Genomic DNA, 26373 nt, shown 5'->3' with positions numbered 1-26373 from the left:
CTATGTGTGGTGTCAGATGGGTACTAGATTTATTGGGGTGATCACTTTGTAAGTTATATAAATGTCTAATCACCATGTCATACACCTGAAACTAATATAATACTGTTTGCTAACTGTAATTGGAAAAAAAAAATTAAAAAGAACAAAATCTTGCCCTCTGCAACAACATGGACGGACCTAGAGGATATTATGCTAAATGAAGTAAGTCAGACAGAGAAAGACAAATCCCATACAATTTTACTTATATGTGGAATCTAAAAAACCAAATGGACAAACAAGCAGAACAGGAACGAACTCCTGGAGATAGAGGGCATTTTCATGGTTGTCTGTTGGAAGGCGTGTTGGCGGATGGGTGAACAAGGCGAAAGGATTACGAAGTACAAATCGATAAGCTGCAAAATAGCCATGAAAATATGAAATGCAGCATACCGTAAGAATTGTGTATAATGCCAGGTAGGTACTAGATTGATCAGAATGATCACTTGTAAGCTACATAGATGTCTAATAATTATGTTGTACACCTGAAATTAATATATTATATGTCAGTTATAATTGAAAAATAAAATATTATTTTAAAAAATCCACAGCCACATATCACCTCACACCTGTTAGGATGGCTATTCTTCAAAAAACAAAGGATAACAGGTATTGTGGAAGACGTGGAGAAATTAGAACCCTTCCACACTCTTGGTGGGCATGCAAATTGGTGCAGCCACAGTGGAAAACAGTGTGCAGATTCCTCAAACCATTAAAAGTAGAACTGCCTTACCATCGATGGATCCTTCTTCTGGGTATTACCCCCAAATAGTTGAAATCAGGATCTCGAAGAGATACCCGTATTTCCATGTTCATCAAAGCATTATTTACAAAAGCAAAGATATGGAAACAACCTAATGGTACATCAACAGTGAACACATAAACAAAATGTGCTCCATCCAGACAATGGAATATTATTTAATTATAAAAAAGAAAGAAATTCTAACCTGCGCTACAACATGGATAAACCTTAAAGCCATTATGCTCAGTGAAATAAGCCAGACACCAAAGGACAAATATTTTGTGACAAATATTTGACTCCCTAGAGGAGTCAAATTTATATATAGAGAAAATAGACTGTGGGAGTCAGAAGCTAGGGGAAGAAAGTGGAGGGTGTGTCTTTCAGGGGGACAGAGTGTCAGTTATGAAGGAGAGATGAGTCCTAGAGCATTATGCTCTAACATATATAATATAATATAATACAATACAATATAATATAATATAATATAATATATAATACATATAATATAATATATAATAGATACAATATACTCTAATATATATAATACGTATAATATAATATATACACACACACATATACACACACATATATATAACTACTATACATAAAGCTACTATATGTGTAACTATTATATATATATCTACTATACAGCATATAGTTAACAATACTTATTGTACACTTAATATTTTTCAAAGAAGGTCTATCTTAAGTTAAATGTTTTTATCACACACCAAAAAAGAAGGAAGAAGAAAAATTTTAGACGTAATGGTTAAGCTTATAGCATGGTGTATGATTGATGTTTTACAGGTATTTGCTTATCTTCAAACTCATCGAGATAAATGCATCAAATATGTACAGCTTCATGTATGTCAATCATACATTAAGCAAAAAAAATAACTGTAGGATGTTTTAAATCACTAAAAATAGAAAGTGACTTCATAGTCCTTTGTTACTTTTTACTTCTCTTGATACTTGAGTTGTTTTATTTCTTTTGATTAGTAGCTTTCATTTTTGGAAGGGTATAAAAAGATATTTTTATCATAAAGATTTTTTTTTTTGGGTCAAACAGATGTCTTTGCGTGAGATTCTGTGTGATTTTTAAATAAACATGACACATTAAAAACAAAGTTAACCAAACTCTCACTTTGACCGCTATGCGGAGAACCGCCTGTAGGGGGCGAGAGTGGACACGGGCAGACCACGGCGGAGGCTTCAGGAGAATAAAAAGACTGAACAGCGTTAGACTTTGATAGATTCAATTTATCAATGAACCTGTCTCCAGAAATGTCCCAAACGACAGGAATAAAATATGTCATTCCTGAACTAGGTAGAAGAAGAAACTGGAATGAGAGGGAAAAAAAAAAAAAAAAACCCAAACAAGGAAAGGAAGGGAGACAAAAAGAAATGTAGAAAAGGAGAGACCATCAGAAAGCGCAGGATAAATCCACGCACATCGGTAAGTGGAATGAACACTTGCGGTCCCGCTCCTCGCTCCTCCGCCCAGTGGCCCGGAGCCTTAGGTCGCCAGGGGCCTTGTGTCGCCGCTGGCTGCGTGGAACGTGGATCATGTGGCATGCGAGGCACTCTCAGCGCGAGGTGCGACCCAGGATCCGAAGACCTGGAATAAAAACTAGGCAAAATATCTTATTAAAATTGTGATATTGATTGTATCTTGAAGTCATAGCATTTTGGATACGTTGTTAAATATAATATATTACTAAAATTAATTTTACCGTATTTTAAAACCTTTCAATTGTGGCTGCTGGAAATTTTTAAATTATGGAGGTGTTCACATTACATTTCCGTTGGGGGGTGTTGGTCTAAATATGCAAATGAAAAGACGAATATTGTCAGACTGAGTAAAAAAAAAAAAGAGAAAATCCGGCAACATGTTTACATTGAAATGTAAATGATATAACAAATTGTCAGTTAAAGGATGTAAATAGCCAGAAAAAATTTGGTTTGCCCCTGCTATTATGAGACAGCACCGATTTAATGTCGAAAGCATTATGAGAGATAATTAAGTCTCTGTCATGAAAATTTAACAACTCTAAATACGCATGTGCTTAAAACTGCTGTCTCACTATATAAATGAAGCAAAAAGTGACAGAACTTCTCTGGCACGTGGCTGCTACGGCCTGAGCTGCGTTATGAATGGAAAATGCTGTCCAGAATGTAAAGACCTGGAACGGAAAAAAAAAAAAAAACCCACATAAAATACCTGACGTTAGACAGCTGCGCCACCAAGGCGAGAGATTCTTAAAGGACCCCTCTTCGCCAGTGATAGCTCCAGCAGACGAAAAGCGAAAAGACGGGTGCGAACGATGTAACGGACACGCTTGACCTCACGGCTGCATATGCGGAGCGTGCCCAGAGCCCCTGCAGAGCGCACCGTGTGAGACGGTGCGGCCACGACGGAAAAGAGGAAAAGAGCAGGTGACGTCTCAAAAAATTAGAAGCGGGATTATCGCGGTGTCCAGAAATTCCGTGTTTCCGTGCAAACCCGAAAGAATTAAAAGCATGGACTCAAAGAGATAGTTGCACACTCGTGCTCGAAGCAGGGTTCTTCTCAACGGCCCCAAACGGAAACGACCTAAGTGTCCATGGACTGAATAACATCAATGCGGCGTTTGTCACATCGATACGATTCAGACAAAAAAAAAAAAGATGAAATACTGCCATTTGCAACATGGATGGGTCCTGAGAGCCTCATGCTAAATGAAATAAATAAGTCAGACAGAAAAGGTTGAGAACCAGACGATCTCACTCACAGGTGAGATTTAAAACTAAAAGCAGCCAACGAACAAGACAAGCAAACAGAAACTCGGGGACACAGACAATGGTCTAGTGGTCACCAGAGGGGAAGCGGTTGGGGGGAGGTCGATAAGAGTAAAGGGGGTCAAATGCAAGGCGATGAAAGAAACTTAACTTTGGGTGGTGAACACATAGTGCAATATGCATATTATGTATTAGTGAACCGTACACTTGAAACCTATATAATTTTACTCACCAGTGTCACCCCAGTGAGTTTAATTTTAAAATGTGGCATGTACCGACAATGGAATGTATTCGGCCTTACAAAAGAAGGAAAGTTTTTGACGCCGGTTACAACATGGATGGACCTGGAAGACATGCTTAGTGAAATAAGCCAGACACAGAAGAACAAATACTGTACCATCCCACTGACAGGAGGTCCCAGGGGATTCAGATCCATAGGGATGGGACTAGATGATGGATCCAGGGGTGGGGGAGGGGAGGGGAGTGAGTGTTTCATGGGGACAGAGTTTCAACTTAGGAAGATGAGAAAGTTCTGGAGACGGATGGTGGGAAGGGCTGCATGGCAATGTGAATGTATGTAAATACTGTACACTTAAAAATGGTTAAAACGGTAGATTTTGTTATGCATGTTTTACCACAAATTTTACAAAATTAATTTTAAAAATGCTTGGAGAATCTCTTTTTTTCTTTCATTTCCTCCTTTTTTAACCAGCCATTAGTAAGCTTTGTAGGAGATATTTTTCTTAGCCTTGTAGTGTTTAAAGGTAAGGATAAGTGTGGCCATTTTGTTGATTGTCACCAAGATGTGAAAAACAGGCATGAGAAGCTCAAAGACTATAATGTGGAAAAAGAAAAAGGCAGATAAAATTCATGAACAAAAGGGAACACAGGGAATGCAATATTTTCATCTCTAGAACTGGAAATCATTACATATCGAACTTCTTATCGGTAACACTTAGAGGAAAATCTACAGCCTTAATGAAAATCGATGAGCTAAGTATTGAAGTCAGAGAGCTGGAAAAGAACAACAGAATGAAACCATAGAAAGCATAAGGAGGGAAAGAGTCAGAAACGCATCATAAGAAGACCGAGATCTAGTTTTTTGAAGAGAAGAAAAAAGATAAATGTCTTGTGACATTGATCAAAGAAAAACCAAGAAAAATGCAAATTAGAAATATTAATGATGCAAAACGGGATATGATCACAGAGGCCGTAGAGGTGGAACTAAGAATACGCGAAGAATGATTTTGTTCACCAGCATGGCATCTTCTCACTCCTAATTGTGAAACTGTAGATAAAATATCCAATTGTCTATAGAAAATGTAGTTTTAAAAACCCGAATCAAGAAAAAATACAAAATCTGAAGAATTTAAAACTCATTAGCGAAATTCAATAATAACTTTAAAACTTTTGCCTATGAAAAAACCCTTCCCACAAATGAGGCACAAGACCCAGATGTGCTTATAAGTGAGTTCTACTAACTGTCCATGTATGCTAACCACACACGAACTATTTCACAATACAGAAAAAACCCTATACTCAGTTTTCTTTTGTATGAGGCCAACATTACCTTCGTTAATATCAAACCCTGGAAAGGATGGTATGAGTCAGAAAAATCTTCCTTTAAAACACAGATGCAAACATCCTACATAAAATATCAGTAAATTAAATCTGGTAACACATTAAAAATACACCATGATCGAATTGGATTTATTCCAGGAGTAAAAGGTTGAATTAATATTAGAATATTGATGAACATAATTCGCCACATTATCAGTCTAAAGGGGAAAAATCACGTGACATTCTTAAGAGATGCAGAGGAAGCATTCAAAAAACACAACGCTGATTCACGATTTTTGAAAGTCTCTTAGCGAATTAGGAATAGAAGTCTTCTTTACTCTGAGGGCTACCCAAAAAGCCCTGCGGCAGATTCATTATTAGTGGTGAAACAGTCAAAGCAGTCACTTAAAGATCGGAAACAAAACGAGGATGTTCGTTTTCGGGACATTTTTTCAACGTGTCTGTGATAACTACCAACATCTGTTGCACTGGGTACACATGCATGGCAGCAACGGATGCTAGAAATTATGATTTCGAAAAAAGAGAGATGGCATTGATTACAGCGCCAATAAAGCAAAGCACTTAGAAATAAATCTAAAAATGATGCGTACTATTTACAAAGAAAATTATGAAATATAGTTGAGTAACGTTGAAAAATACCTAAATAGAAGGAGAATTATGTCATGTTCGTTGATGGGAAGACTCAGTGATACACAAATATCCGTACTCCCAACTCGATCTACAGATTCAATGCAGTTCCAGTAAAAATCTCAACAGGCTGTTGTTGTTCCTCCCCCCCCTCCATGGAACTTGGCAGAGTACATACATACATACATGAGCGAGATACTTCTGAAGAGTGAGAGTCAGAAGGGCCTCGATTTCCCAAAGAGCAGGACTTACAGTCATTGTGTTAATGAAGGCAGCGTGGACGGGGCTAGATGCAGACATACTGCGGGGCAATGGAATTCGAGTCATCTGCCTGGCTTCCTCTTGGGAAACGAAAGATGCTCTCAGAGGACGTTCCTCGTCATCCCGATGAGGGCGACGTGACAACCTATGGCTTCCCCTGAGTTAGATATAAATCTGGAATACGCATTAGCTCTTTTGTTGTCGCTTTCGCTTCTTAGTTACACAGATTGTAACCTAAAACTGGGGCGCTCCCTACGATGGATGCCTACGTGATGTAAATTCATGTTTATTTTATGCTACATAGGCTGCTACTGAGTTTAGAATTTGATTTAGAATACATGTTGTGTATCCATCCATTCATCATCCATCGCTTTTATCTATAGCCCCATCTATCCAATTGACCACCCACTCAACCATTCACCCATACGCCCATCCATCCATCCATCCATCCATCCATCCATCCATCCGTCCACTTGTCCACCCACCCAACCATCTACCTATCCACATTTTCACTCATCTATCCATTCATTGATCCATCTGTCTGCCTGCCTGCCTGCCTGTCTGTTGTGCGATTATAGAAAAGAGCTTGCAAGGTCTATCAACTATCTGATGCATAAAAAACAACCCCGCAACTTAGAGACGTGAAACAGCAACGGTTCTATTTGCTTACCACGCTGAGAGCTGACCCAGCAGGGCTCGGTAGGACTGGTTCGTTTCAGCTCCACAGACGAGGGCTGCTCGTGCGGAGCTGGCGGAACCAGGATGGCTTCCTTCTTGTGCCTTCCATCCATCGGCGCCTCTCTGTCCACCCGCTCGCCCTCTCTCATAGGATAGCTGCACTTCGTGCGGTCACTCAGCGCTCTGAGAAGGCAAAAGAGGACGCCACGAGTTCTCCTGACGCCGAGATCCTAGAGTTCACGAAACGCCACTTCCGTGACATTCTCTTGGCCGAAGTAAGTCACCGTTCACTTGCCCGGCCACTGTTGCTGGGAACCTGCTGTGCATCACGCGCGGTTCTGGGCTCTGGCGATACGAGACAAACAGAAGGGACGAGTCCTCTGCCTGCGTGGGGTCCGCCTTCAGTTCCTGCACTGTCCGTTAAGTAGAGACGACGCGCTTGCTCTATTTAACATGTGAAGCAGATCTGAGGTCTCGGTTTCTTCTGGGTGACCATTCTCCCTAGCTGTCACAGGGAGTTTTTCCAGATGCTCTCATTTGGAGCAGACGACGTTTCCAGGTTTCAGGTTCTGGGCAGGGGCCTCTGTTTCCCTTCCTCTGTGTCCCAAAGGCCTGAGCCACATGCCTGTCCCCAGAGGTTGTCAGAGCTCCAACTCTCTGCCCCATATGGGACACTTCGGGACTGAAGCCCCTTGCGGCACGGCTCATCGTTGTCACGCTGGCTTTAAATTCTCTCGTTTAGCATCGAGGGACTTGTTTCTTCCGTGCAAACTTGTCTGTTCGTTACACTATTTTATTACCTTGTACTCAGCACGTCTGTGTGTTTGTAGTGGACACAGGGTTCATGTGTATCAGCGGGGTCCCCTCTGAATAGATTGGGTTTTGAGGAAACGGACTCTGAAATGGAGACCGGCATGCCAAAGGTTAATTGCAAAATGCTGTCAAGGTTCAACTGGTCTGAGGGAGTGGGGACAGCAGGCCGGTCGAGGGAGGACTTGCATGTGATACAGGAGCAACAGAAGCTTCGGTGAGCCCCGCTGGGGTGGCTCATAATTACCCCTTAGTGTCGGCCAAACCCCAAACCTCACCATCACTTCAGGCTTCTGGAGATCGACGCCAGGGAGAGACTCGCAGGCTACCCCCACGGTCCGCCACCTCTCTCGGGAAGGAATGGACATACAAAGTCAACCAGAGTGGGGAAAGAAGCGAGAGAAATAAATGACAATACCATCCGCAGCAGTGGTCGATACTTAACGAGCACCTCGTATCCGCCAGGACCCGCTCGACTAAGCGCTTGGCACGTCTCGACCACGCCCAGCAGTGGGGGCTTGTGTCAGGAGGTATGATATGGTGGGGATATTATTATCCTCATTTTACAGATGAAGAAACTGAGGCACAGAGAGGTCCAGGCAGCTTAAGGACACTCCGCCAGTAACTGACAGGCTGGAGATTTAGATCAGAAGGAGGAAAGAGAAAGGTGTTCAATTTGTCTTTCGAAGTTATTGTTCCTCCGTGTATGGTATCTTAGGGTCTCCCCAACGACTCAGTGAGGAATGAGCTATTTCCCCCAAGTATTGTACAGCTGGGGGATCACTGAAGGAGCTTGACCAGAATGACACAGGAGAGCCCCCGGGGGACACGGCAAGTTAGTCCTCGGGGTTAAGTTTCGGTGAGTGTCCGAGAAAGGATGGGGGATACTGGAAAACTGGTCAGAAATCACGGACTTGACATCCTTGAGGTCCCAGGTTAGAGGTCAACACACGTAGGCTCAGAACCCTTCTTCTATGTCTCATCTGGGGGCTCCCAGGACCTGTGAGAGGAATACACAGGAGGAGGCTCCTTACAGCATTGTGTGTACTGCTTGGAAAGTGTGTATGCATCCATGGGTGAGGGGGGCGGGTGAAAAAATGGGGTCTGCGCATAGGCTGGAGTGCGGTTTAGGGCAAGGGCTCTGGGGTCAGAAGGCTCTCCCACGTCCCGATGAAGGACCTTCGGTTACCTCACTCCCCATACTTAAGTTTCTTCTTCTGCAGTGAGGGGACAGTAATTATCTTGATATTGTAGAGTGGTCGTGAGGATTGAGAGATGAAGCCTGTTAAGCCCTTGGCGCTTGGGGGTCACTGAGCAGATCAGGTATCGGTCACCTTTTGCTGTGGATGAGGACAAGTGGGAGCCTCCAAAATTACTCCCCTTCGCATCCCTTGCCGAGCGAGGTCGTAAGTCTAACGCGACCCGGCGGCGCGGCAGCGCGGCAGAAATCAGTGCTGTTCTTGGGTATTGAATGTCTAAAGGCGTGGCGATGGGTCTCAGACCCCTCGGTGTGAGGAACGGGGGTCGCCCCAGCAGGTGAGCTGCGGAGACCAGCAGAAGAGCCCTCTGGGTGAGGGTGGAGAGGATTTAGAATGGGCGGTAGGGGAGGGAGATGGTGAGCGCCCGCTCAGGGCACCCGCTCGGGTTGCCGGAGTGGGCCGCAGCAGCGGGAGCTGCGGCTCACGCTCGCTTCCGTTTATCTGGCTGGGATTGGCTCCTGCGGGAGCTTTCCCCAAGCACGGTGAACCTCCTTACAAATCACGTGCACCCGAGTGGCACGGGAGGTGGACGGTCGTGGATGCTGCGGGGTGGCACCCAGATCCACGCTATGCGAATCGGCTGCAGCTCCTGTAACAAATTACCGCAAACTTAGAGGCGTGAAACAACGCAATTCTGTTACCTTCCAGTCCTAGAGGCTCCAGTCCAAATCGGTTTCATCGGGCTAAATTCAAGGTGTCGGCAGGGTTGTTGTCTTTCTGGAAGTTCTAGGAGCGACCCTGCTTCCTTGCCTTTTTCAACTTCTAGAGGTCACCTGTATTCCTAAGCTGGAGGACCGCACCCCTGCCCCCCCCCCATAATCTCATCCATCACTCTAATCCGTGCGTTTATTGTCACATCTTCTCTGACTCTGCCTCTCTATCCCTCTCTTTCACTTGAAAGGATCTTCCTTCCGGAGCCTCTTCCCACCCTTTTGGTCAAGAAGGAAATTCCCCGGGACAGGCAGAAAGAGGGGAGGTGTTGTGTCTGTTTGCCAGGGCGGCCATAGTGACGTGCCCCGAGGTGGGAGCGCAATCTCCCACGGTTCTAGGGGCCGGAGGTCTGAGACGAAGGTGTCTGCACTTTCCTTCCGAAGCCGTCTTCTCCCTGCGTCCTCGCGGGGTTATCCCTCGGTGTGTCTGTGACCTACTCTCTTCCTAAAAGCACACTAGTCATGTTGCATTAGGACCAACCTGAACGACCTCATTTTCCATTCATTTTCCCTTTAAAGGTGCCGTTTCCAAACAGAGTCACGTTCTGAGGTCCTGGGGCTTAGAGCTTCAACATGAGAATTTTAGGGGGGCACGATTCAGCACCCACCACAGAGAGGAAGTTCCTATGCCCTGGCGTTTGAAAAAAGAACCCTGGCACCATGAAAAGCTCTCCTGAAAAAAATTTCTCCTCCCCATTGCAGAGCCCAGAAGTGCTGCAGGTCCCCAAAGAGGAAATGACTCAATGGCGTCTCTGGGCAGTTGAAGCCACAGACCGCCTCAAAGAGTTTCCTGGCCCGAAATCAGCCTCACTACCAAAACCCAGGAAGTTAAGGAGCAGCAGAAAATGCACCATTCTTGATAAGTCACAAGTGCTAAAATGGAGGGCCGATGAATCAGAAGCAGACTGGCGGTGGGTAACGTGTGAATGTGTGGCCCGAGAACCAGGTGGAGCCGTCCCTCTTCCTCAGTGCCTTGGCATTTCCTGAGCTGCTGGGATTTTGACCGTCGTAGGAAAGGAGGGTGTGGGAAGAGATGGTTCCCGGTGGACTGATATCAAGTCCTCGGCATCCTGGGGCAAAGAGACCTTTGCATCTATTAAGTTGCATTGTATCTACGGCCAAGCCACCCTGAACGCGCCCGATCCCATCTGATCTCGGAAGCTAAGCAGGGTCGGGCCCGGGTAGTACTTGGATGGGAGACCGCCTGGGACGACCAGGTGCTTGCTGCAGGCGTAAAAAAATGAAAAATAAGAGATCGTAAGCTGACCAGGTCCTTGCGATCTGTGAGGAGTAAAGAGGAAGTTAAATTATTCGCGCTCCTTGTGAGCTGGGGCCCATGCATTCCACACGTGTGTCTGTTTGGGCCCCCACAGAGGCACACACGGGGAAAGGATGTGGGGGGAGACCGTTCCTCCAGAAAGAAGGCAGCCCCCGCTGAGGCCTCAGCTTTAGTCCCATGAGACTCATTTCTGACTTCTGACTTCCAGAACTAGAAGGTGATAAATTTAGTATTGTTTTAAGTTATTAAGTGGGTGAGAATTTGTTCCAGCAGCGATAGAAAATTAATACAACCACGAACTGTCATTTTTTTTAAAATTCATGGTGACCTCAGGCTGTGGTCTATTTTCCCATGTTTGATGGGGAAGTGACTTAACCTCTCTGCGCCTGGACTTCCCCATCCCTAAAACAGGTGTTTAATGGGAACCCCAATAGGGTCATTGTGAGAACGAAATGAGTTACTGTGAATTAATGCACTTAGGACAGCCACTGGTATCCAGTGAGTGCGTTGGAAGCGTGACTTGTAATTAAGAGAAACGAAGGAGCAAGCCTGAGGAGGCAGCTGACACTCGGCCTCCTCCGTGTGGGAGAGAGCGGGGGTGGGGGAGGCCGGGGAGCCGGCGAGCTCATGTCCTCTCCAGAGGGGCAGCCGCTACCCAACCTGGGCTGTCGTGACAGCTGCCACCTCTCCAAGAAAATCCAGAAATCTGGACCTGTCCGTGTGCAAAGTTTTGTAATGTTTAAACGTGGTCTACTCATTCCTGTTTTAAAAACACATCCGGCGACTAGATGCAGCCCATGGATGAAAGGTCACCTTCGATAACGGGAAAGAATCAGAAATTTAAATGCGCACACGCTTACGACTATGCTTACGAAAAGAGTCTCTGCCGAAGATCGAAGAGCTGGCTCACTGAGGGCCAAGCTCTGGGAAAATACTTAAAGGCGTAGGTCACTGCATCTCACGACGACCAGGGTGAGGTAGAGGCCGCCGCCCCGAGCAGCGGGGAGTAGCTGGAGACCAAGTTCGCCCAGCGTGGAGGGGGCAGAGAGGGGGTTTGACCCCAGGGGGTCTGGCTCTGGCGTCAGCCACGTCCTCTGAGAGGACGTGTCTCAGCGTTCGGCTGCGGCGACAACTGCGGGAGGGGCACAGCAGAAGACTAATAATAGGAGACGGATAAACGACTTCATCACCATTACTTTTCACTTCTACTGCCTCCGAGTCTTGTGGAGAGAGACGACAAGGCCGGGGGAGGGCTTCCTGCCCAGGGGCCGAAGGGAGGCCTATGACCACAGGCAAAACTCAGGCCTGGAGGAGGAGTCGATTGGGGTGGAAGAGAGGGGGTGAAATCTGTAAAGACGCTGGAGCCCAGGAGGTGAAAGCGGAAACTGAGCAGATAAAGATCTAAGAAGGCGAAAAGTAGAAAAGTAGGTTGGTGGCCTGAGCTAGGGGCTTCCGGCCCCCACGCGTCATCTGAGAAGGGGCCCGTGTCCTGCCCCAGCAGCCTGAGCTCCTGCAGGCCGCCCCCCACCTCCCTCCTTCTCCCGCCTCCTCCTCTCCCTCCCCTGCCTCTTTTCCATCTTCTCACTACCTATCCTCCTGACCCACCCTCTACCTTCCTCTCTCTCCTCCACCTCGGGGCTGGGAGGCCCCTCCCAGGAATGATCTTTGGAGGCGAAACTTAGCAAGAGGTTCCATCCTTGGGCGGAAGTCGCTGGCTGCTGGTGGCTTTGAGAAGTTCATGGGCTCCACACCGCGGTCTCTTCATCAAAGCCACGGAAAGACCATGATGAGAGTAAAGGAAACTCCAGCGGGGGCCGGGGCCAGGCGTTTGGGGCCGTCCCGCCTCCCACCAGCCCAGCAAGGGCAGAGCGGCACAGGGCCCCATGTCCTTGCCGGGGGCGGGGCGGGCTGGGGGCAGCGTCTCTGCCTCCGTCTCTACATCTGGGACATGGGGGGGGCGGGCAACGAGAGTTTGTGCCCAGGCACATCAAGACATGACACAAGATGTCCAGCATAAGGAAGGTGCCCGAGAAAGCTCCTCTTAGTGTTTCTGAATCCCGTACGGCTCTCACACACGCATCGAGCTCCAAATGGCTTTTTCGATGCCTGGTCTGCTTTAACCTTTACCACAAACCTAGGAGGCCAAGACTGGCGTTACCTCCCATTACACAGATGAGGAAACTGAGGCACCGAGAGGTGACGGCGCTTGCTCGAGGTCACACGGTAAGGAAGTGGTGGAGGGGAGGAGGAACCCAGGACCTCTTCCAGGTTGCCATGTCTGGCTCCTTAACCCCCGCACCAGACAACAATGACAAACACAATGTCAACAATGACAATAATAATTTATTCGCCTCTGAGGTCCGAGCCCTCATCCGAGGGTCCTGGGCCATTCGACTGCCCTCCAGGTATCCCGAAGCGCACCCTTCCCATGCTCCCCGTTGCTCCTGCCACTCTGCACCGAATGTCTAGGGTAAGGGTGCTTGGCAGGATATAGACTCCATCCACTTCCTCAGGAATGGTGGATTTGAGGGGAAAGCAGGCCCAGGATGGAGCCCGGCCAGCTGGGATCAGGTTTCTGATCCATGAAGTGCCTCCGTGGGTCATTCCACCTACTCTTCTGTCTCTACGAGCCACCCTTCCACTAAGGAGCAGGCGGATCCAGGAGCAATGTTTGCCGTTTATCCCAAGACCAGTGGTCGGGGGCCCAGGGTTACGGACGAAGTTCGGTCCTCACCCCAGGATGTCTTCATCTCGGCCGGGAGGAACTTCAGGCTGTGTGTGAGGACCACGTGTGTAACAGCATGGTCCGTGAAGGCGACTGAGGCTGGGACGATGACTCGTGTGTGACTGTGCTGTGTCTGTCATGCGGAGTCTGCGACAGAGTCTTTGCAATGCTGTCTATGACTTGGATGCAGGTGCGTGAGAATCTGGTGCCTTGTGCGCTTGAGTCTGTGGTTGTGAGTGTGAGGTCGTGAGGTTGTGGAGCTGAGTGATTCTCTGTGATGCTATAGTTTTGTCTGTCCCTCCCTCCCTCCCTCCCTTCCTTCCTTTTTCCTTCCTTCCTCCCCTCTTTCTTCAAACGTTTTCCAAGGGCCCGCTGTGTGCCAAGCCCTGGCCCGGGAGCTGAAACGCAGCTGTGGAATCCCGGGAAGCGATGGCTCAACAGCTCAGGGATACGGCCGGCGGGGCTGATAACACAGAGTGGCCAGCAACCAGCCTTGGCGGGGAAACGGGGAGACGCTGAGAAGCCTGTCCCCTCCCCGCAGGGCTGGCTGTCAAACGCTAACCAGCCCCCCCCCCCCCACCGCCGTGCCTGTGTCAGAGTGCGACTTTTCGCCCCCTGGCTGTGGTGTGGCTACGAGCCTGCCCGTGGAACTTAGTGTGACTGTGACAATGGGCGAGTCCTGGTGATAAATCACCTCCCACCCCTGCACACAGTTGTGAGAGTGGGGAGCTCCATGTTTCCTGTTCTCAGACAAGTCCCTGGACCCTCCCGTTCCATTCTCCTCTGTCTCAGAATACCCGCCCCTCACCGGCCTTCCTGAGGACCAAGCAGCGACGTTCGCACCCTGTCCGGGGGGCCTGCAGGCCCCAGGCTCCTGGTCTCTGTCCCCAGCATCGTCGGGGGCAGAGTCTGCAGCTTCCTTTGGTTTTCTCCAGAGGTGGCCGCTGGGTCTCCAACCTCTAGGGGTGGCTGGGTTCTTGGCTCCTGGCGGTGCCAGCTGAGTTCCTCACACGCCAAGTTTTGGGGTCCCTGAGCATCCTCCAATCTCTGCTGGTTGGGTTTTCTGTCCCACGAGGCTCCTCCGTGGCCGGATGCCATCCGAGCCACCACGGCCCCTCCTTCACACCATGAAAGCCCCGAAGTAGGACCGCGTGCCGTCGCGGAGGCGGACCAGGCGCTCCTCGGGCACGCGGACCACCACCTCCTCGCCGGCGTCCAGGTGCACCACGCCGCCCAGGAAGCTGCTGTCCCACCAGACGCGGGCGCTGGCCCCTCGCCCGCAGGGCGACCGCCGGCTGACCAGCAGCTCCAGCTCCTTGGGGTAGCGGGGCGTGCGCTTGTAGAGGCCGTGGGTGATGGGCAGGCCCGCGGTCAGCCCCTGCGGGCAGCCCACGCCGCCCAGCTGCACCTTGGAGTAGACGTAGTAGTAGCCGGCGCGGGCGACGACCAGCGCGCCGTCGCGGTAGCGCAGGTTGCGCAGGAAGGCCAGGCCCAGCTTGGTCTCCCACAGCAGCGGGCCCCCGCTGCCCGTCACGCTGGAGTTGGCCCCTGCGGAGCGAGACAGAGCGGGGCCGGTCAGCCTGCGCCCCGCGCTCGCGGCGCAACGCGAGGCCAGGGCCGGCTCGCCTCCCTGCGCGCTCGCCTCCCTGCGCGCTCGCCTCCCTGCGCGCTCGCCTGCGCTAGGCGGTTCGAGAACTTTACGCGTGTTCAGTCCCTTTACCCTGTCCTTGCGGGTGGGGAAGACGAGGCCCAGAAAAGCAAAGTCACCTGCTTCCCACACATCGTAACCCATGTCGTTGCACTCTGGCCGGCACGGGGCCATTAAGCGACTTGCCACAAGCACCACAGCTCGGGGGACAGACACTGAACCCGGCTGGGGCCGGCACCCTACGACCTCTGTGTGCCTCAGTTTCCTGCCCTGTAAAGCGGACATGTGAACGGTGCCTGCTTAGGAGTTAATGAATGCACACACGGGCAACTCTGAACAAATACTGAACCAATGACTGACTGCCCTGACACGCTGCGTGTCTGCAGGTCTCCCCAGGACACCGCCGCCCCGACTCCGTGCCAGGACCTGGGGTCCTCCTACCTGTCAGATGCGCTGCGGGGTTGGACTGGTGGGACCTCCGCTCTGGAGAGAGAGTCAGAGGTCAGAGGGTGAGGTGGAGGCGGGCGTCAGAACCAGCCTGGGGTGGGTCATCGATTCCATCCCCTGGTGGCAGCCCCGCCCTTTCCGGAGTGACCCGAACTTCTGCTTCTCACGCTTGGGGGAGGGGCGCTTGTGGGCTCTGGGCCCATTTTGCAAATTGCATTGGGCAGTGGAGGGTGGGACCAGTGTGGGAGCCCTCCCCGGGGACCAGGACCCTGACTCACCTTGCATTAGCTGCTCCCAGTCTCCTGTGTCTTTCTCCTGAAAATGCAGAGAGACCCGGGGTGAGGACCTGTGGGGCCCACGCCTGGGCACCGCTCAGACTCACGTGCAGACCGTGGGCACGGCTCAGACGCGCGCCCAGGGCCACGTGCAGAACCTCCCCCCTCCCCCACCTCGTACCCACGCGGGGCCTCGGCTCTTCCCGTCACAAACGGACGCGTGAAGAGCGCCTGCCTGGGATTCAGTGCACTCACGTGCGTGACGCGTTTCACGGTGTCTGGCATGTGATAAGTACTCTCCAGGAGGGTTTACTTAATAAATAATAGTTAAGATACAAGGATATGTGCACATAATCGCCGACATGGGGAGATGGGCCTGTGACCCTGGTCGCTTAGGGGACACACTGACAAGACACACGCGGCTGTGGATCCACGGACGCGCGGTTTGTGGATCCAGGTGGATCTACACGCGGAGAGACCAAAGACATCGACCCACAGGCCGCGGGCAGACAAGGGTGCGGACACGTGGGTGCGGGTCCATGTGGGCACCAGACCCGGACAGAAGGAGAAATGACCTGGGGACAGAAACCGCAAAGTGCTGACCACGTGCGCGTGGATCGGGACACGCGGACCCACAGCTGTGGCCCCGCGGACAGACACGGCCACAGCCGACCACCTGGGAACCGACACACGGAGAGATTCTCCGAGACTTGGACAAGGGGGATTAGCGGCAGTCCCAGTAATAGCGATCGGATACGGCTCACGACGATTAGCAACGTCAGAACGTCAGTTCTGGGGGGGTTACAGAGAGCGAAACTGTTTTATGAGCGTGAAACTGGCTGAGAGACTAGATCGTAGATGCTCCCACACGAGAAGCCAGTCTAATTACGTGACACCGTAGAGAGGGTGGCAAATGCTACGGTGGCGGCCACGTTGCAACGTGAACGTCTCAGATCAGCATGTCGCGCACTCGAAACTCTGACGGTGTGGCCTGCCGATCCTCTCTCCGTTTTAAAAGAACATTGCCCTCATCGGTCAAACGCTTGCCACGGGCCACCGCGGCGGGAGCCACACACGTGACACCGCGTCTCGTTTCCTACGAGGTGGACGCTCTTATTTTCACACCCATTTTACAGACGAAGAAACTGAGCATCAGAGAGGTGAATGAGCTGGCCCCAGGCTGCTCTGAGTCCGTCCCCCGCCCAGCACACCAGAGCACAGAGAAATGACACAGGACACCCGCCTGCCTCGAGCCTCAGGCCCCACTCACCGGCATGGGGGGGACCAGCTCCCCGAGGCGCCAGTGCAGCCGCAGCAGGAACCAACCCTCCACAGCCAGCCCGGCCAGCAGCAGGAGCAGCAGGAGGCCCACGCCCAGCCGGGCAGCGCTGCAGGGCCGTCTTCGGGGGCCGCTCCCCAGCCTCGTGAACGGGATGTCCGTCTGTCCGTCCACCACGAACACGGAGGGCCGCATCACCACCTCTTCCATGCCTGCGCTGATGAGGCCCCGAGGTGCCCGGGCTGCACGGCACGTCTGGGTCCTGCCCGCTGCGGGGAAACCACAATTGCCCAACACTTCTCGGCTTTGCACACTGAAGACAGGCGCCCGCGGGCCCCAGGACTGCCTTCAGCGCTGGGGTTCGGCCCCGCCCCTTTCCCCCTCGCCCTCCTCTTCTTCCTGTCCCACCCCCCCCAGGCCTCATGTCACTCTCACTCACGGTCTCTCACACTTTCCAGAGGCCACTGAAAATGTGACTCAGGTGCAGACTGGCGAGCGCAGCCCCAGCCTTCCCTCCTGGCTGCCTCATTCACGCGGGCGCCAGACGTTAATTGGACATCTCCTGTATGGCAGGCACCGTCCCCAGGGGCTCGGCCACAAACGAGAGAGACAGAAAGCCCTGGTCTCACAGAGCTGCTATTCTGCTTCAGCGAGAAAGACCATGAGCTCAATAAATAAGAAGACATAGCATTTTAGATGGTGATAAGAGCACAGAAAATACAGGAGTGGTCTGCGTGTGTGTGTGTGTGTGTGTGTGTGTGTGTGTGTAGGGGTGGGAGGGTATATGTGTGCAGACGTGTGCGTGTGTGCACCGTGTGCAGTGCATGGGAGCACGGAGGTGTGTGTAGGTGCGAGCATCACGCATGCGTCCATGTGTGCGCACTTGGGCATGTGCAGGCATGTGCGGGTACACGTGTGGGTGTCCGCGCCTGTGTTCACGTGTGTCTGTGTCTTAAGTTTCAGCTGGAGCTCGCGGTCGGTGGTAGAACCACTGTTCACACAGTCGTCCAAGCTCGAAATTCATATGTCGAAGCGCTAAGCCTCAGTGTGATGGTGTCTGGAGGTGGAGCCTTTGAGAGATAAGCAGGTCATGAGGGTGGGGCCCTCGTGGTGGGGTTAGCGCCCTGAGGAGATGAGACCAGAGAGAGCTACTCTCTCCGCCATGTGAGAACACAGCGAGCGGGTGGCCATCTGTGAGCCGGGAAGAGAGCTCTCGCCAGACCCTGACCGAGCTGACACCCCGATCCCGGAACTGTGAGAGACGAAGCTCTCTCGTTTAAGCCCCTCGGTCTGCAGTACCGTGTTGCAGCAGCCCGAACGGACTGAGATAGTAAGGCGCCTTTCGTTCCCTGCTTGGACGGTTACGGTAGCTTTCCAGCCAGATGTCTTGCTTTACTTGTTGTCGCCTCGTAGCTCATTCTCTATCTTCTAGCTATTTATCTCTATATAAAGAGACACAAAGAGATTTCTTTTAAAGGATTGGCTCATGAGATTGTGTGGCTCAGCAAGTCTGAAACCCATGGCACAAGCCAGCAGGCTGAAGTCTCAGTTAAAGTCGACATTGCAGCCTTGAGTCTGAAGGCTGGAAACTCAAGAATAATTTCTACGCCACCATCTTGAATTCCTCTTCCCCAGGAAACCTGATTTTCTTTTTCTCTTTATCCCTTCAACTGATTAGATGAGGCTCACCCACATGATCAAGAGTAATCTGCTTTTAAAGTCAACTGACTACAGGTGTAAATCCCATCCAAAAAATTACCTTCACAGGAGCATTTAGACGAGTGTTTCATCAAGCGACCGGTCACCATAGCCTAGTTAAGTTCACTCATGAAATGAACCGTCCAATCTAAATGACCTTTACTGGTGGCCCTATCATAGGCAGGCCTTCTCACGTCACCCTGTTCTCCTTTCTTCACTGTCCGATATCAACACCATGCTGTCTTGAGAACGTGAATTTCGTAAGATCCTGTCTGTGCCGTTCACAGCCTAGAATCATCGCTGCTCAAATAAAACGATACCCTATGTGGGGAGTTCCGGTCAAGATGGCAGAGTAAGCGAATGCTGCGCTCGCCTCCTCCCATGACCACACTAAAATTACAGCTGAATTATAAAACGGTCAACCTGGAGAACCATCTGAAGTCTAGCCAAACAGAAGTTCCATAACTAAAGACACAAAGAAGCCAAGTGGAGACTTGCAGGAGGGGTGGAGACGCAAAGCAGGCTGGTCCCATACCCACAGAAGGATCGTGGGGGGCGGATATCTCAGCGGCAGAGGTCTCCGGTGAAGAGTGAGGGGTCCCAGCCCCACACCGAGCTCCCCAGCCTAGAGCACCAAGGTCGAGAAGAGTAGCTCTCACAGCGTCTGGCTGTGAAGACCCGTGGGCGTTCCATCCTTCGGGGCGAGACAGAGGCTGCGGGAAACCCAAGCATCCTCCTAAAGCCGGCGCACAGACTCTCCCTCTCCCAGGCACTCACCCTGGGCTCCAGCAGAGAGCTAGCGGCGTGGGGGGTGCCAGAGGTATACAGGGAGAGACTGAGTTGACCAGCGTGAGGACCAAGGGCTGCAGGGACAGCCGGCCGCCGGCGCCCCTGTGTAGCCAGTGGGCGGCGTCATCTTTTCTTTGTTGAGCCCTCCCCCAACATGGCCAAATTCGAACCTGCACTGTTCTGGTGAAACTACTGGCTCCATCCCGGTGACTCTGAGAAAACGCTCTACCCAGCTCTCTGGAGGTGTTTTTGGCGGTCGGTGACAGGTGGGCAGCTGGGGTTGGCCCGTGCTGAAGACTTGGACAACTCTCTGGCGTCCATAGGCCCCAAACAAATGTCGGCCGGCCTCGGTGTGCTCTGCGCCTCTTGAGTGTCCCTCTGCGGAACCCAGACTCAGCACTGGGGACAAATTTGAATTTGCACTAACCTGCTGGGCGTCACTCACACCACCTTGGGGACTCCCTGAAGCCCTGCCCCCTCCCAAACTGTGTACACTCGAGGCTCTTCCAGTGGCTGAGCCATGTGGGGTGCTGACCGGCAGCAGCATGCTCCGCGATGCTCTGGGCCTTTTGCGGAGCACGCTCAGTACTTGTGGCAACCGGCCTCAGTTCACAGCGTGGTCTCTCCCCCAATCCTCCACATCTAGCATAGGCAGCGACCGATTGTGCATTGCTTTGTGCCTCCTACCAGGTAGCCCCGGTTGGGTCACAGGTAGTAGCTGACTTTGGCTTGCACAGGAGCCCCTTCCAAGAGGCTCCCAAACCAACACACCCGGTAGCCAATATCAGACCATAGCAGAGTACTACCAGATTAGTCCCACAAGCAGCACACTCAAAGAATGGTTTTGGCAGCTGCCAGATCGTGCCGGGGCAAATCCTGCTCCACGAGGCCAGCCCCCGATCAGCAGCACACACACTGTGGTCACGGCCGACTCTCAGCCAGTCAGCCTGAGAGTCAGTTCCGCCCACTGATGTGTCAACAGCAATCAAGGCTCAACTACAACAGGAGGGCATGGACAACCCACACAAGGGACACTTCAGGAGCATCAGCGCAGGCACCCAGAGATACTATGATTCTGGGCCCCACGGGACACTTACTGCATGAGGCTACCCAGCCAACACTGGGAGACATAACAGATCTACCTAATACGTAAAAAAAAAAAAAAAAAAAAAAGGAGAAGCAGCCCAAACAAGGAAACGAAGAAGCATGTTCCAAATGAAAGAACAGGAGGAAACTCCAGAAAAAGAACTAAACGAAATGGAGACAAGCCATCTACCAGACACAGAATTCAAAATACTGATTATAAAAATGCTCGGTGAACTTAAGGGAAGAATAGGTGAGCTTCAGCAAAGAGAGAGTTAGCATAAGAAATGACCAAAATCATACAAAAGAAACAGTCAGATATGAAGAATACACGAGAAGGAATCAACAGTGGATTAGATGGAGCAGAGAACTAAATCACTGATTTGGAAGACAAAGTAGCAAAACACACCCAATCAAAACACCAGCATGAAAAAATACTTTTTTAAAAGTGAAAATAGTTTAAGAGATCTCTACAACAACATCGAGCATGCCAACGTTAGCATCATAGGAGTACCAGAAAAAGAGAGAAAACAAGAGTTTGAGAATGTATTTGAAGAAATAATAACTGAAAACTTCCTTAACCCGGTGAAAGAAAGGAAGAGCAGAGTCCCAAACGAGATAAACCCAAACAGGCTCACACCGAGACACATCATAATGAAAATGCCAAAGGTTAAAGACGAAGAGAGAATCTTAAAAGCAGTAAGAGAAAAGCAGTTGATTACCTACAAGGGAGCGCCCCTAAGCTGATTTTTCAACAGAAACTTTGCATGCCAGAAGAGATTGGCAGGAGATATTCAAAGTGATAGAAAACAAGAACCTACAACCAAGATTACTTTATCCAGCAAAGCTATCATTTAGAATCAAAGGACAGATAAAGAGCTTCCCAGACAAGAAAAAACCGAGGGAATTCATTACCACCAAACCAGCATTATAAGAAATATCAATGGGATTTCTTTATGAAGGGGGAAATAAGAACATAAATGTGAATGGCAATAATTCTGCATCTATCAATAATCACTTTAACTGTAAATGCTCCAATCTAAAGAAATAAGGAAGCTGAATGGATAAGAAAACAAGCCCCATACATTTACTGCCTTCAAGAAACCCACTTCAGATTGAAAGACACACACAGACCGAAAGTAAAGGGATAGGAAAAGATATTTTATTGCAAACGACAATGAAAATAAAGCTGGAGTAGCGATACTTATATCAGACGAAATAGACTTGAAAACAAAGTCTATAACAAGAGACAAAGAAGGACATTTCATAATGATACAGGGATCGATCCAATAAGAAGATATTTTTGTAAACATTTATGCACCCAACATAGGAGCACCTAAATACATAAAGCAAATATTAACCAAAGTAAAGGGAGAGATTGACAACAATACAGTCATAGTAGGGGACTTTTAACAACTCATGAACATGAAGGGATAGATCTTCTAGACAGGAAATCAACATGGAAACAGTGGCCTTAAATGACACATTAGACCAAATGAAATTAATTGATATTTTTAGAGCATTTCTCCCCAAAGCATTCTTTTCAAGTGCACATGGAGCATTTCCCAAGATAGACCACATGTTAGGCCACAAAACAAGTCTCCATAAATTTAAGAAGATCGACATCCTATCAAGCATCTTCTCCAACCACAATGGTATGGAACTAGAAATCAATTACAAAAACAAAAAAAAAAAAACCAAAAACCTGAAAAACACACGAACACAAGAAGGCTAAATAACATGCTACTAAACAATTAATGAGTTAACGATGACATCAAGGGAGAACTCAAAAGATATCTTGAGACAATGAAAACAAAAGCGCGACAACCCAAAAGCTATGGAACACAGTGAAAGCAGTCCTGAGAGGGAAATGCATAGCAACACAGGCCTACCTCAAGAAACAAGGAAAACCTCACATAAACCTTACACTTAAAGGAACTAGAAAAAGAACAGCAGACAAAATCCACAGTGAGTAGAAGAAAGTAATTAATAAAGATCAGAGTGGGAATACATGGGAGAGAGTCTAAAAATACAATACAAAAGATCAATGGAACCAAGAGCTGGTTCTCTGAAGAGATAAGCAAAATCGATAAGCCTTTAACAGAACTCATCAAGAAAAAAAAAGAGAGAGAATCGAAATAAATAAAATTGGAAATGAAAGAGGAGAAGTGAGGACTGGCACCCCGGAAATACAAAGGATTATAAGAAAACACCATGAACGTACAATCTTCCGAGACTGAATCAAGAAGAAACCAAATCTGAACAGACTGATGAGTACTCACGACATTGAATCGGTAATCAAAAAAACTCCCCACGAAAAAATGTCTTCACAGCTTAATTTTTCCAAACATTCCAAAGAAGAATTATTGCCTATCTTGGTCAATCTATTCCAAAAATTTCAAGACGATGGAATGCTCTCGACCTCATTTTACAAGGCCACCACTACCTTGATTCGAAAACCAGACAAAGACATTACAAGAAAAAAAAAATTATAAGCTGATATCCCTGGTAAATATAGATCCAAAAATCCTCAAAGAAATATTAGCAAATTGAATTCGGCAATATATTAAAAGGATCATACGCCACGATTCAGTGGGATTTACTCCTGGGATGAAAGGTTGGTTCAATATCTGCAAATTAATTAATGTGATACACTACATAAACAGCATGTAGGATAAAACTCATCTGATCATATAAAGCAGAAAAGGTATTCAATAAAATCCGGCATCCATGTATGATAAAAACTCTCAGCAAAGTGGGAACAGAGGGAACCTACCTTAATATAATAACAAACCCACAGCTAACATCATACTCAACAGCGAAACGTTAGAAGTATTTTCTTCAGGATCAGGAACAAGATTAGGGTGTCTTTCGCCACTTTTATTCAACATAGTATTGGCTATAACAATCAGGCAAGAAAAAGAAATAGAAGGCAAGCAAATAGTAAAGGAGGAAGTAAAACCGTCATTATTTGCAGATGACATGATACTATATAAAGAGAATCCTAAAGATTCCACCAAAAAAACTTTTAGAAATAACGAATAAATTCAGTTAAGTAGTAAGATACAAAATTAATATTCAGAAATAGGCTTGCACTTTTATACACCAATAATGAATTGTCAGGAAGAGAAATTAAGAAAACAATCCCATTTACAATTGCATAAAAAATACCTAAAGATGACTGTAACCAAAGAGGTAAAAGACCTGTCTGTATGTGGAAAATTGTAAGACATTGAAGAAACAAACTGAATAAGATACAAATAAATGGAAGCACACACTGTACTAATGGATAGGAAGAATTAACTTCGTTAATCTATATATTCAATGCAATCCCTATCAAAATACCAAGGACATTTTTTACAGGATTAGAATGAGTAATCCTAAAATTTATATGAAACCACAAAGGACCCCAGATAGCCACAGCAATCTTGAGTAAAAAGAACAAAGTTGGAAATAGGATGTCACCTGATATCAAACTACACTACAAGGCTATATTAATCAAAACGGCATGGTACTGGCATAAAAACAGACACATAGATTAATAAAACAGAACAGAGAACAGAGAGAAAAACAGTACTTACATGGTCAATTAAACTATGACAAAGGAGGCAAAAATACACCATGGGGTAGACAGTCTATTCAATAAATGGTGTTGGGAAAACTGGACAGATATATACAAAAAAAGTGAAAGTAGACCGTCTTCTTATACCATGTACAAGAATAAACTCAAAATGGATGACAGACTTAAATGTAAGACCCGAAACCACAAACTTTCTAGAAAAAAAACATAGACGTTGCTCTTAGTAATATTTTTTTCTAATATATCTCCTCGGGCAAAGGAAACACAAGGCAAAATAAACAAATGGCACTACATCAAACTCAAAAGGTCTCGCACAGCAAAGGAAACCATCAACAACACAAAAAGACAACCTGCCGAAGGTATGCACCAATGATGTATCTGATAAAGGGTTAATATCTAAAATTTATAGAGAACTTATACAACTCAACGCCAAAAAAAAAAAAAAAGCAATCCAGTTAATAAATGGGCGTGAATAAATATTTCTCCAAAAAGAACATACAGATGGCCAATGGACATATGAAGAGATGCTCAGCATCACTAATCTTCGGAGAAATGCCAATCAAAACTGCAATGAGATTCCACCTCGCGCTCATCGCAATGGCCACGGAACATGGGGAAAGCAATCCTAAGAGGGAGATGAATCGACAGATCGCCGGATGAGTGTCGGAGAGGATGTGGAGACAAGCGAAACCTCGTGCACTTTTGGTGGGGCAGCAAATTGGTGCAGCCGCTGTGGAGAACAGCTTGGAGGCCTCTCTCCAAAAACTAAAAATAGAACTACCTTATGACTCAGCAATTGCACTTCTGGGTATTTATCTGAAGAAACCCGAAACGCTAAACCAAAAAGACAACTGCACCCTTATGTTCATGGATTTAGCATGAATTTCAGCAGCCAAGATACGGAAACAACCCACGTGCCCATTAATAGACGATTGGACGAATAAGAGGTGGTGTGTGTGTACAACGGAGTATTATTTGGCCAGTAAAAAAAATAAAATCTTACCTTCTGCAATATCGTCGATGGACTTGGACGGTATTATGCTGAGGGAAATAAGTCAAAGACAAATACCATGTCATTTTACTTACATGTGGAATCGAAAGCACAAAATAAACGAAAAAAAACAAAACCGAAAGAGGTTCACAGTATCGGCGAGCAAACCGATGATTGCCAAACGGAAGGAGTGTTGCGGGCAGGGTGAAAAAGAGGAAAGGATTAAGAAGTACAAATTGGTAGCTACGGAACAGTCCTGGGGATGCCAAGTACCGCACAGGGAATAGAGTCAATACTACGGTAATAACTACGTATAGTACCAGGTGGGCGCTAGAGTAATTGGGGGGAATCACTTCGTAAATTGTATAATGTCTCGCCACTCTGCTGTACACCTAAAACTAATTGAACGTGACACTGAATGTCAATGGGAACTGGAAAAAGTTAAAGAATCAAATCGAATCACGGATGAAACAAGCAAACAAACAAGGACAACTATAAAAAGAAGACCTCATGCGTCAAAGAAATGAAACGAAAAATGGACCCCAGAGCAGAAGAAAGGGGTAATAATCAGCAAAAAACAAAATGAGAAGATGGACATGAGGCAGGGCAGGCAGGTGTCAGCTGGGGTGCCCAGGGAGTGAGGAGGACCTTTGGGTCTCCCCTCCACATGCAGTCGGCGGCTGGAGGAAGCAGGGGTGGGCTGTATGTGTCCCGCTTGGTTCCGGAGACAGGAGGTGGGGGTTTCCAGGGTGTGGGAGGTCTTAGGGGAAGGGGTTTGTACTATGGCCACGACCTCCGACCTCCGGGTTCAGGGGTTTTCCCAAGATGACCTGATCCAGAGCGCTGAGCCTGGACCCGCCCTCAGTACTGCTCAAGGGACTAGAGGCCCCGGCTTCACCTTGCAGCCAGTGGGTCTACTCCACCCAGCGGCTGCCACCCCCACACGTTCTGGTAATGCTGCGACCGCAAAGTTGAGCGGTCTGCTTAGTTGCTGACTCATGCCTTCCCTTCGCTCACTCCCTCAGGGCTCCGGCTGGAACTATCACCTGGCCTGCTCCTTACCGCCCCCTCCTGGACACAGGGTGCTATAGAAGCGC

The 26373-nt window shown here is 48.5% G+C and overlaps 1 protein-coding gene and 1 pseudogene across 1 annotated transcript; one reads left to right on the top strand and one right to left on the bottom strand.

The window, feature by feature from the left end:
* The first annotated feature begins 10592 nt into the window (after nucleotides 1-10592).
* Nucleotides 10593-10715, top strand: LOC118612536 (annotated as a pseudogene).
* A 1609-nt stretch (nucleotides 10716-12324) lies between these two features.
* TNFSF14 (TNF superfamily member 14) lies at nucleotides 12325-17810 on the bottom strand. The gene is made up of 5 exons (XM_016145403.2): nucleotides 17575-17810; nucleotides 17127-17404; nucleotides 15860-15896; nucleotides 15576-15617; nucleotides 12325-15034 (listed from the first exon to the last, which is right to left on the bottom strand). The coding sequence occupies exons 2-5, from the start codon at nucleotides 17343-17345 to the stop codon at nucleotides 14607-14609; spliced, it is 726 nt and encodes a 241-aa protein (XP_016000889.1). The 5' UTR covers nucleotides 17346-17404; nucleotides 17575-17810; the 3' UTR covers nucleotides 12325-14606.
* Nucleotides 17811-26373: the final 8563 nt, after the last annotated feature.

This window comes from Rousettus aegyptiacus, unplaced genomic scaffold (genome assembly GCF_014176215.1).
Source record: "Rousettus aegyptiacus isolate mRouAeg1 unplaced genomic scaffold, mRouAeg1.p scaffold_m13_p_16, whole genome shotgun sequence".
In the NCBI taxonomy this organism is placed as follows: domain Eukaryota; kingdom Metazoa; phylum Chordata; class Mammalia; order Chiroptera; family Pteropodidae; genus Rousettus; species Rousettus aegyptiacus.
The sequence above is the reverse complement of the archived record's forward strand: the minus strand, read 5'-3'. Positions and strand labels throughout refer to the sequence as shown.

Excerpts from the sequence above, each read along its gene's own strand:
- TNFSF14 (XM_016145403.2), bottom strand. The coding sequence starts at position 17,345 with ATGGAAGAGGTGGTGATGCGGCCCTCCGTGTTCGTGGTGGACGGACAG. Across the intron at positions 15,897-17,126 it reads AGCTGGTCCCCCCCATGCCG|GAGAAAGACACAGGAGACTG; the intron begins GTGAGTGGGGCC and ends CTGCATTTTCAG. Across the intron at positions 15,035-15,575 it reads CCCCGCAGCGCATCTGACAG|GGGCCAACTCCAGCGTGACG; the intron begins GTAGGAGGACCC and ends CTCGCTCCGCAG.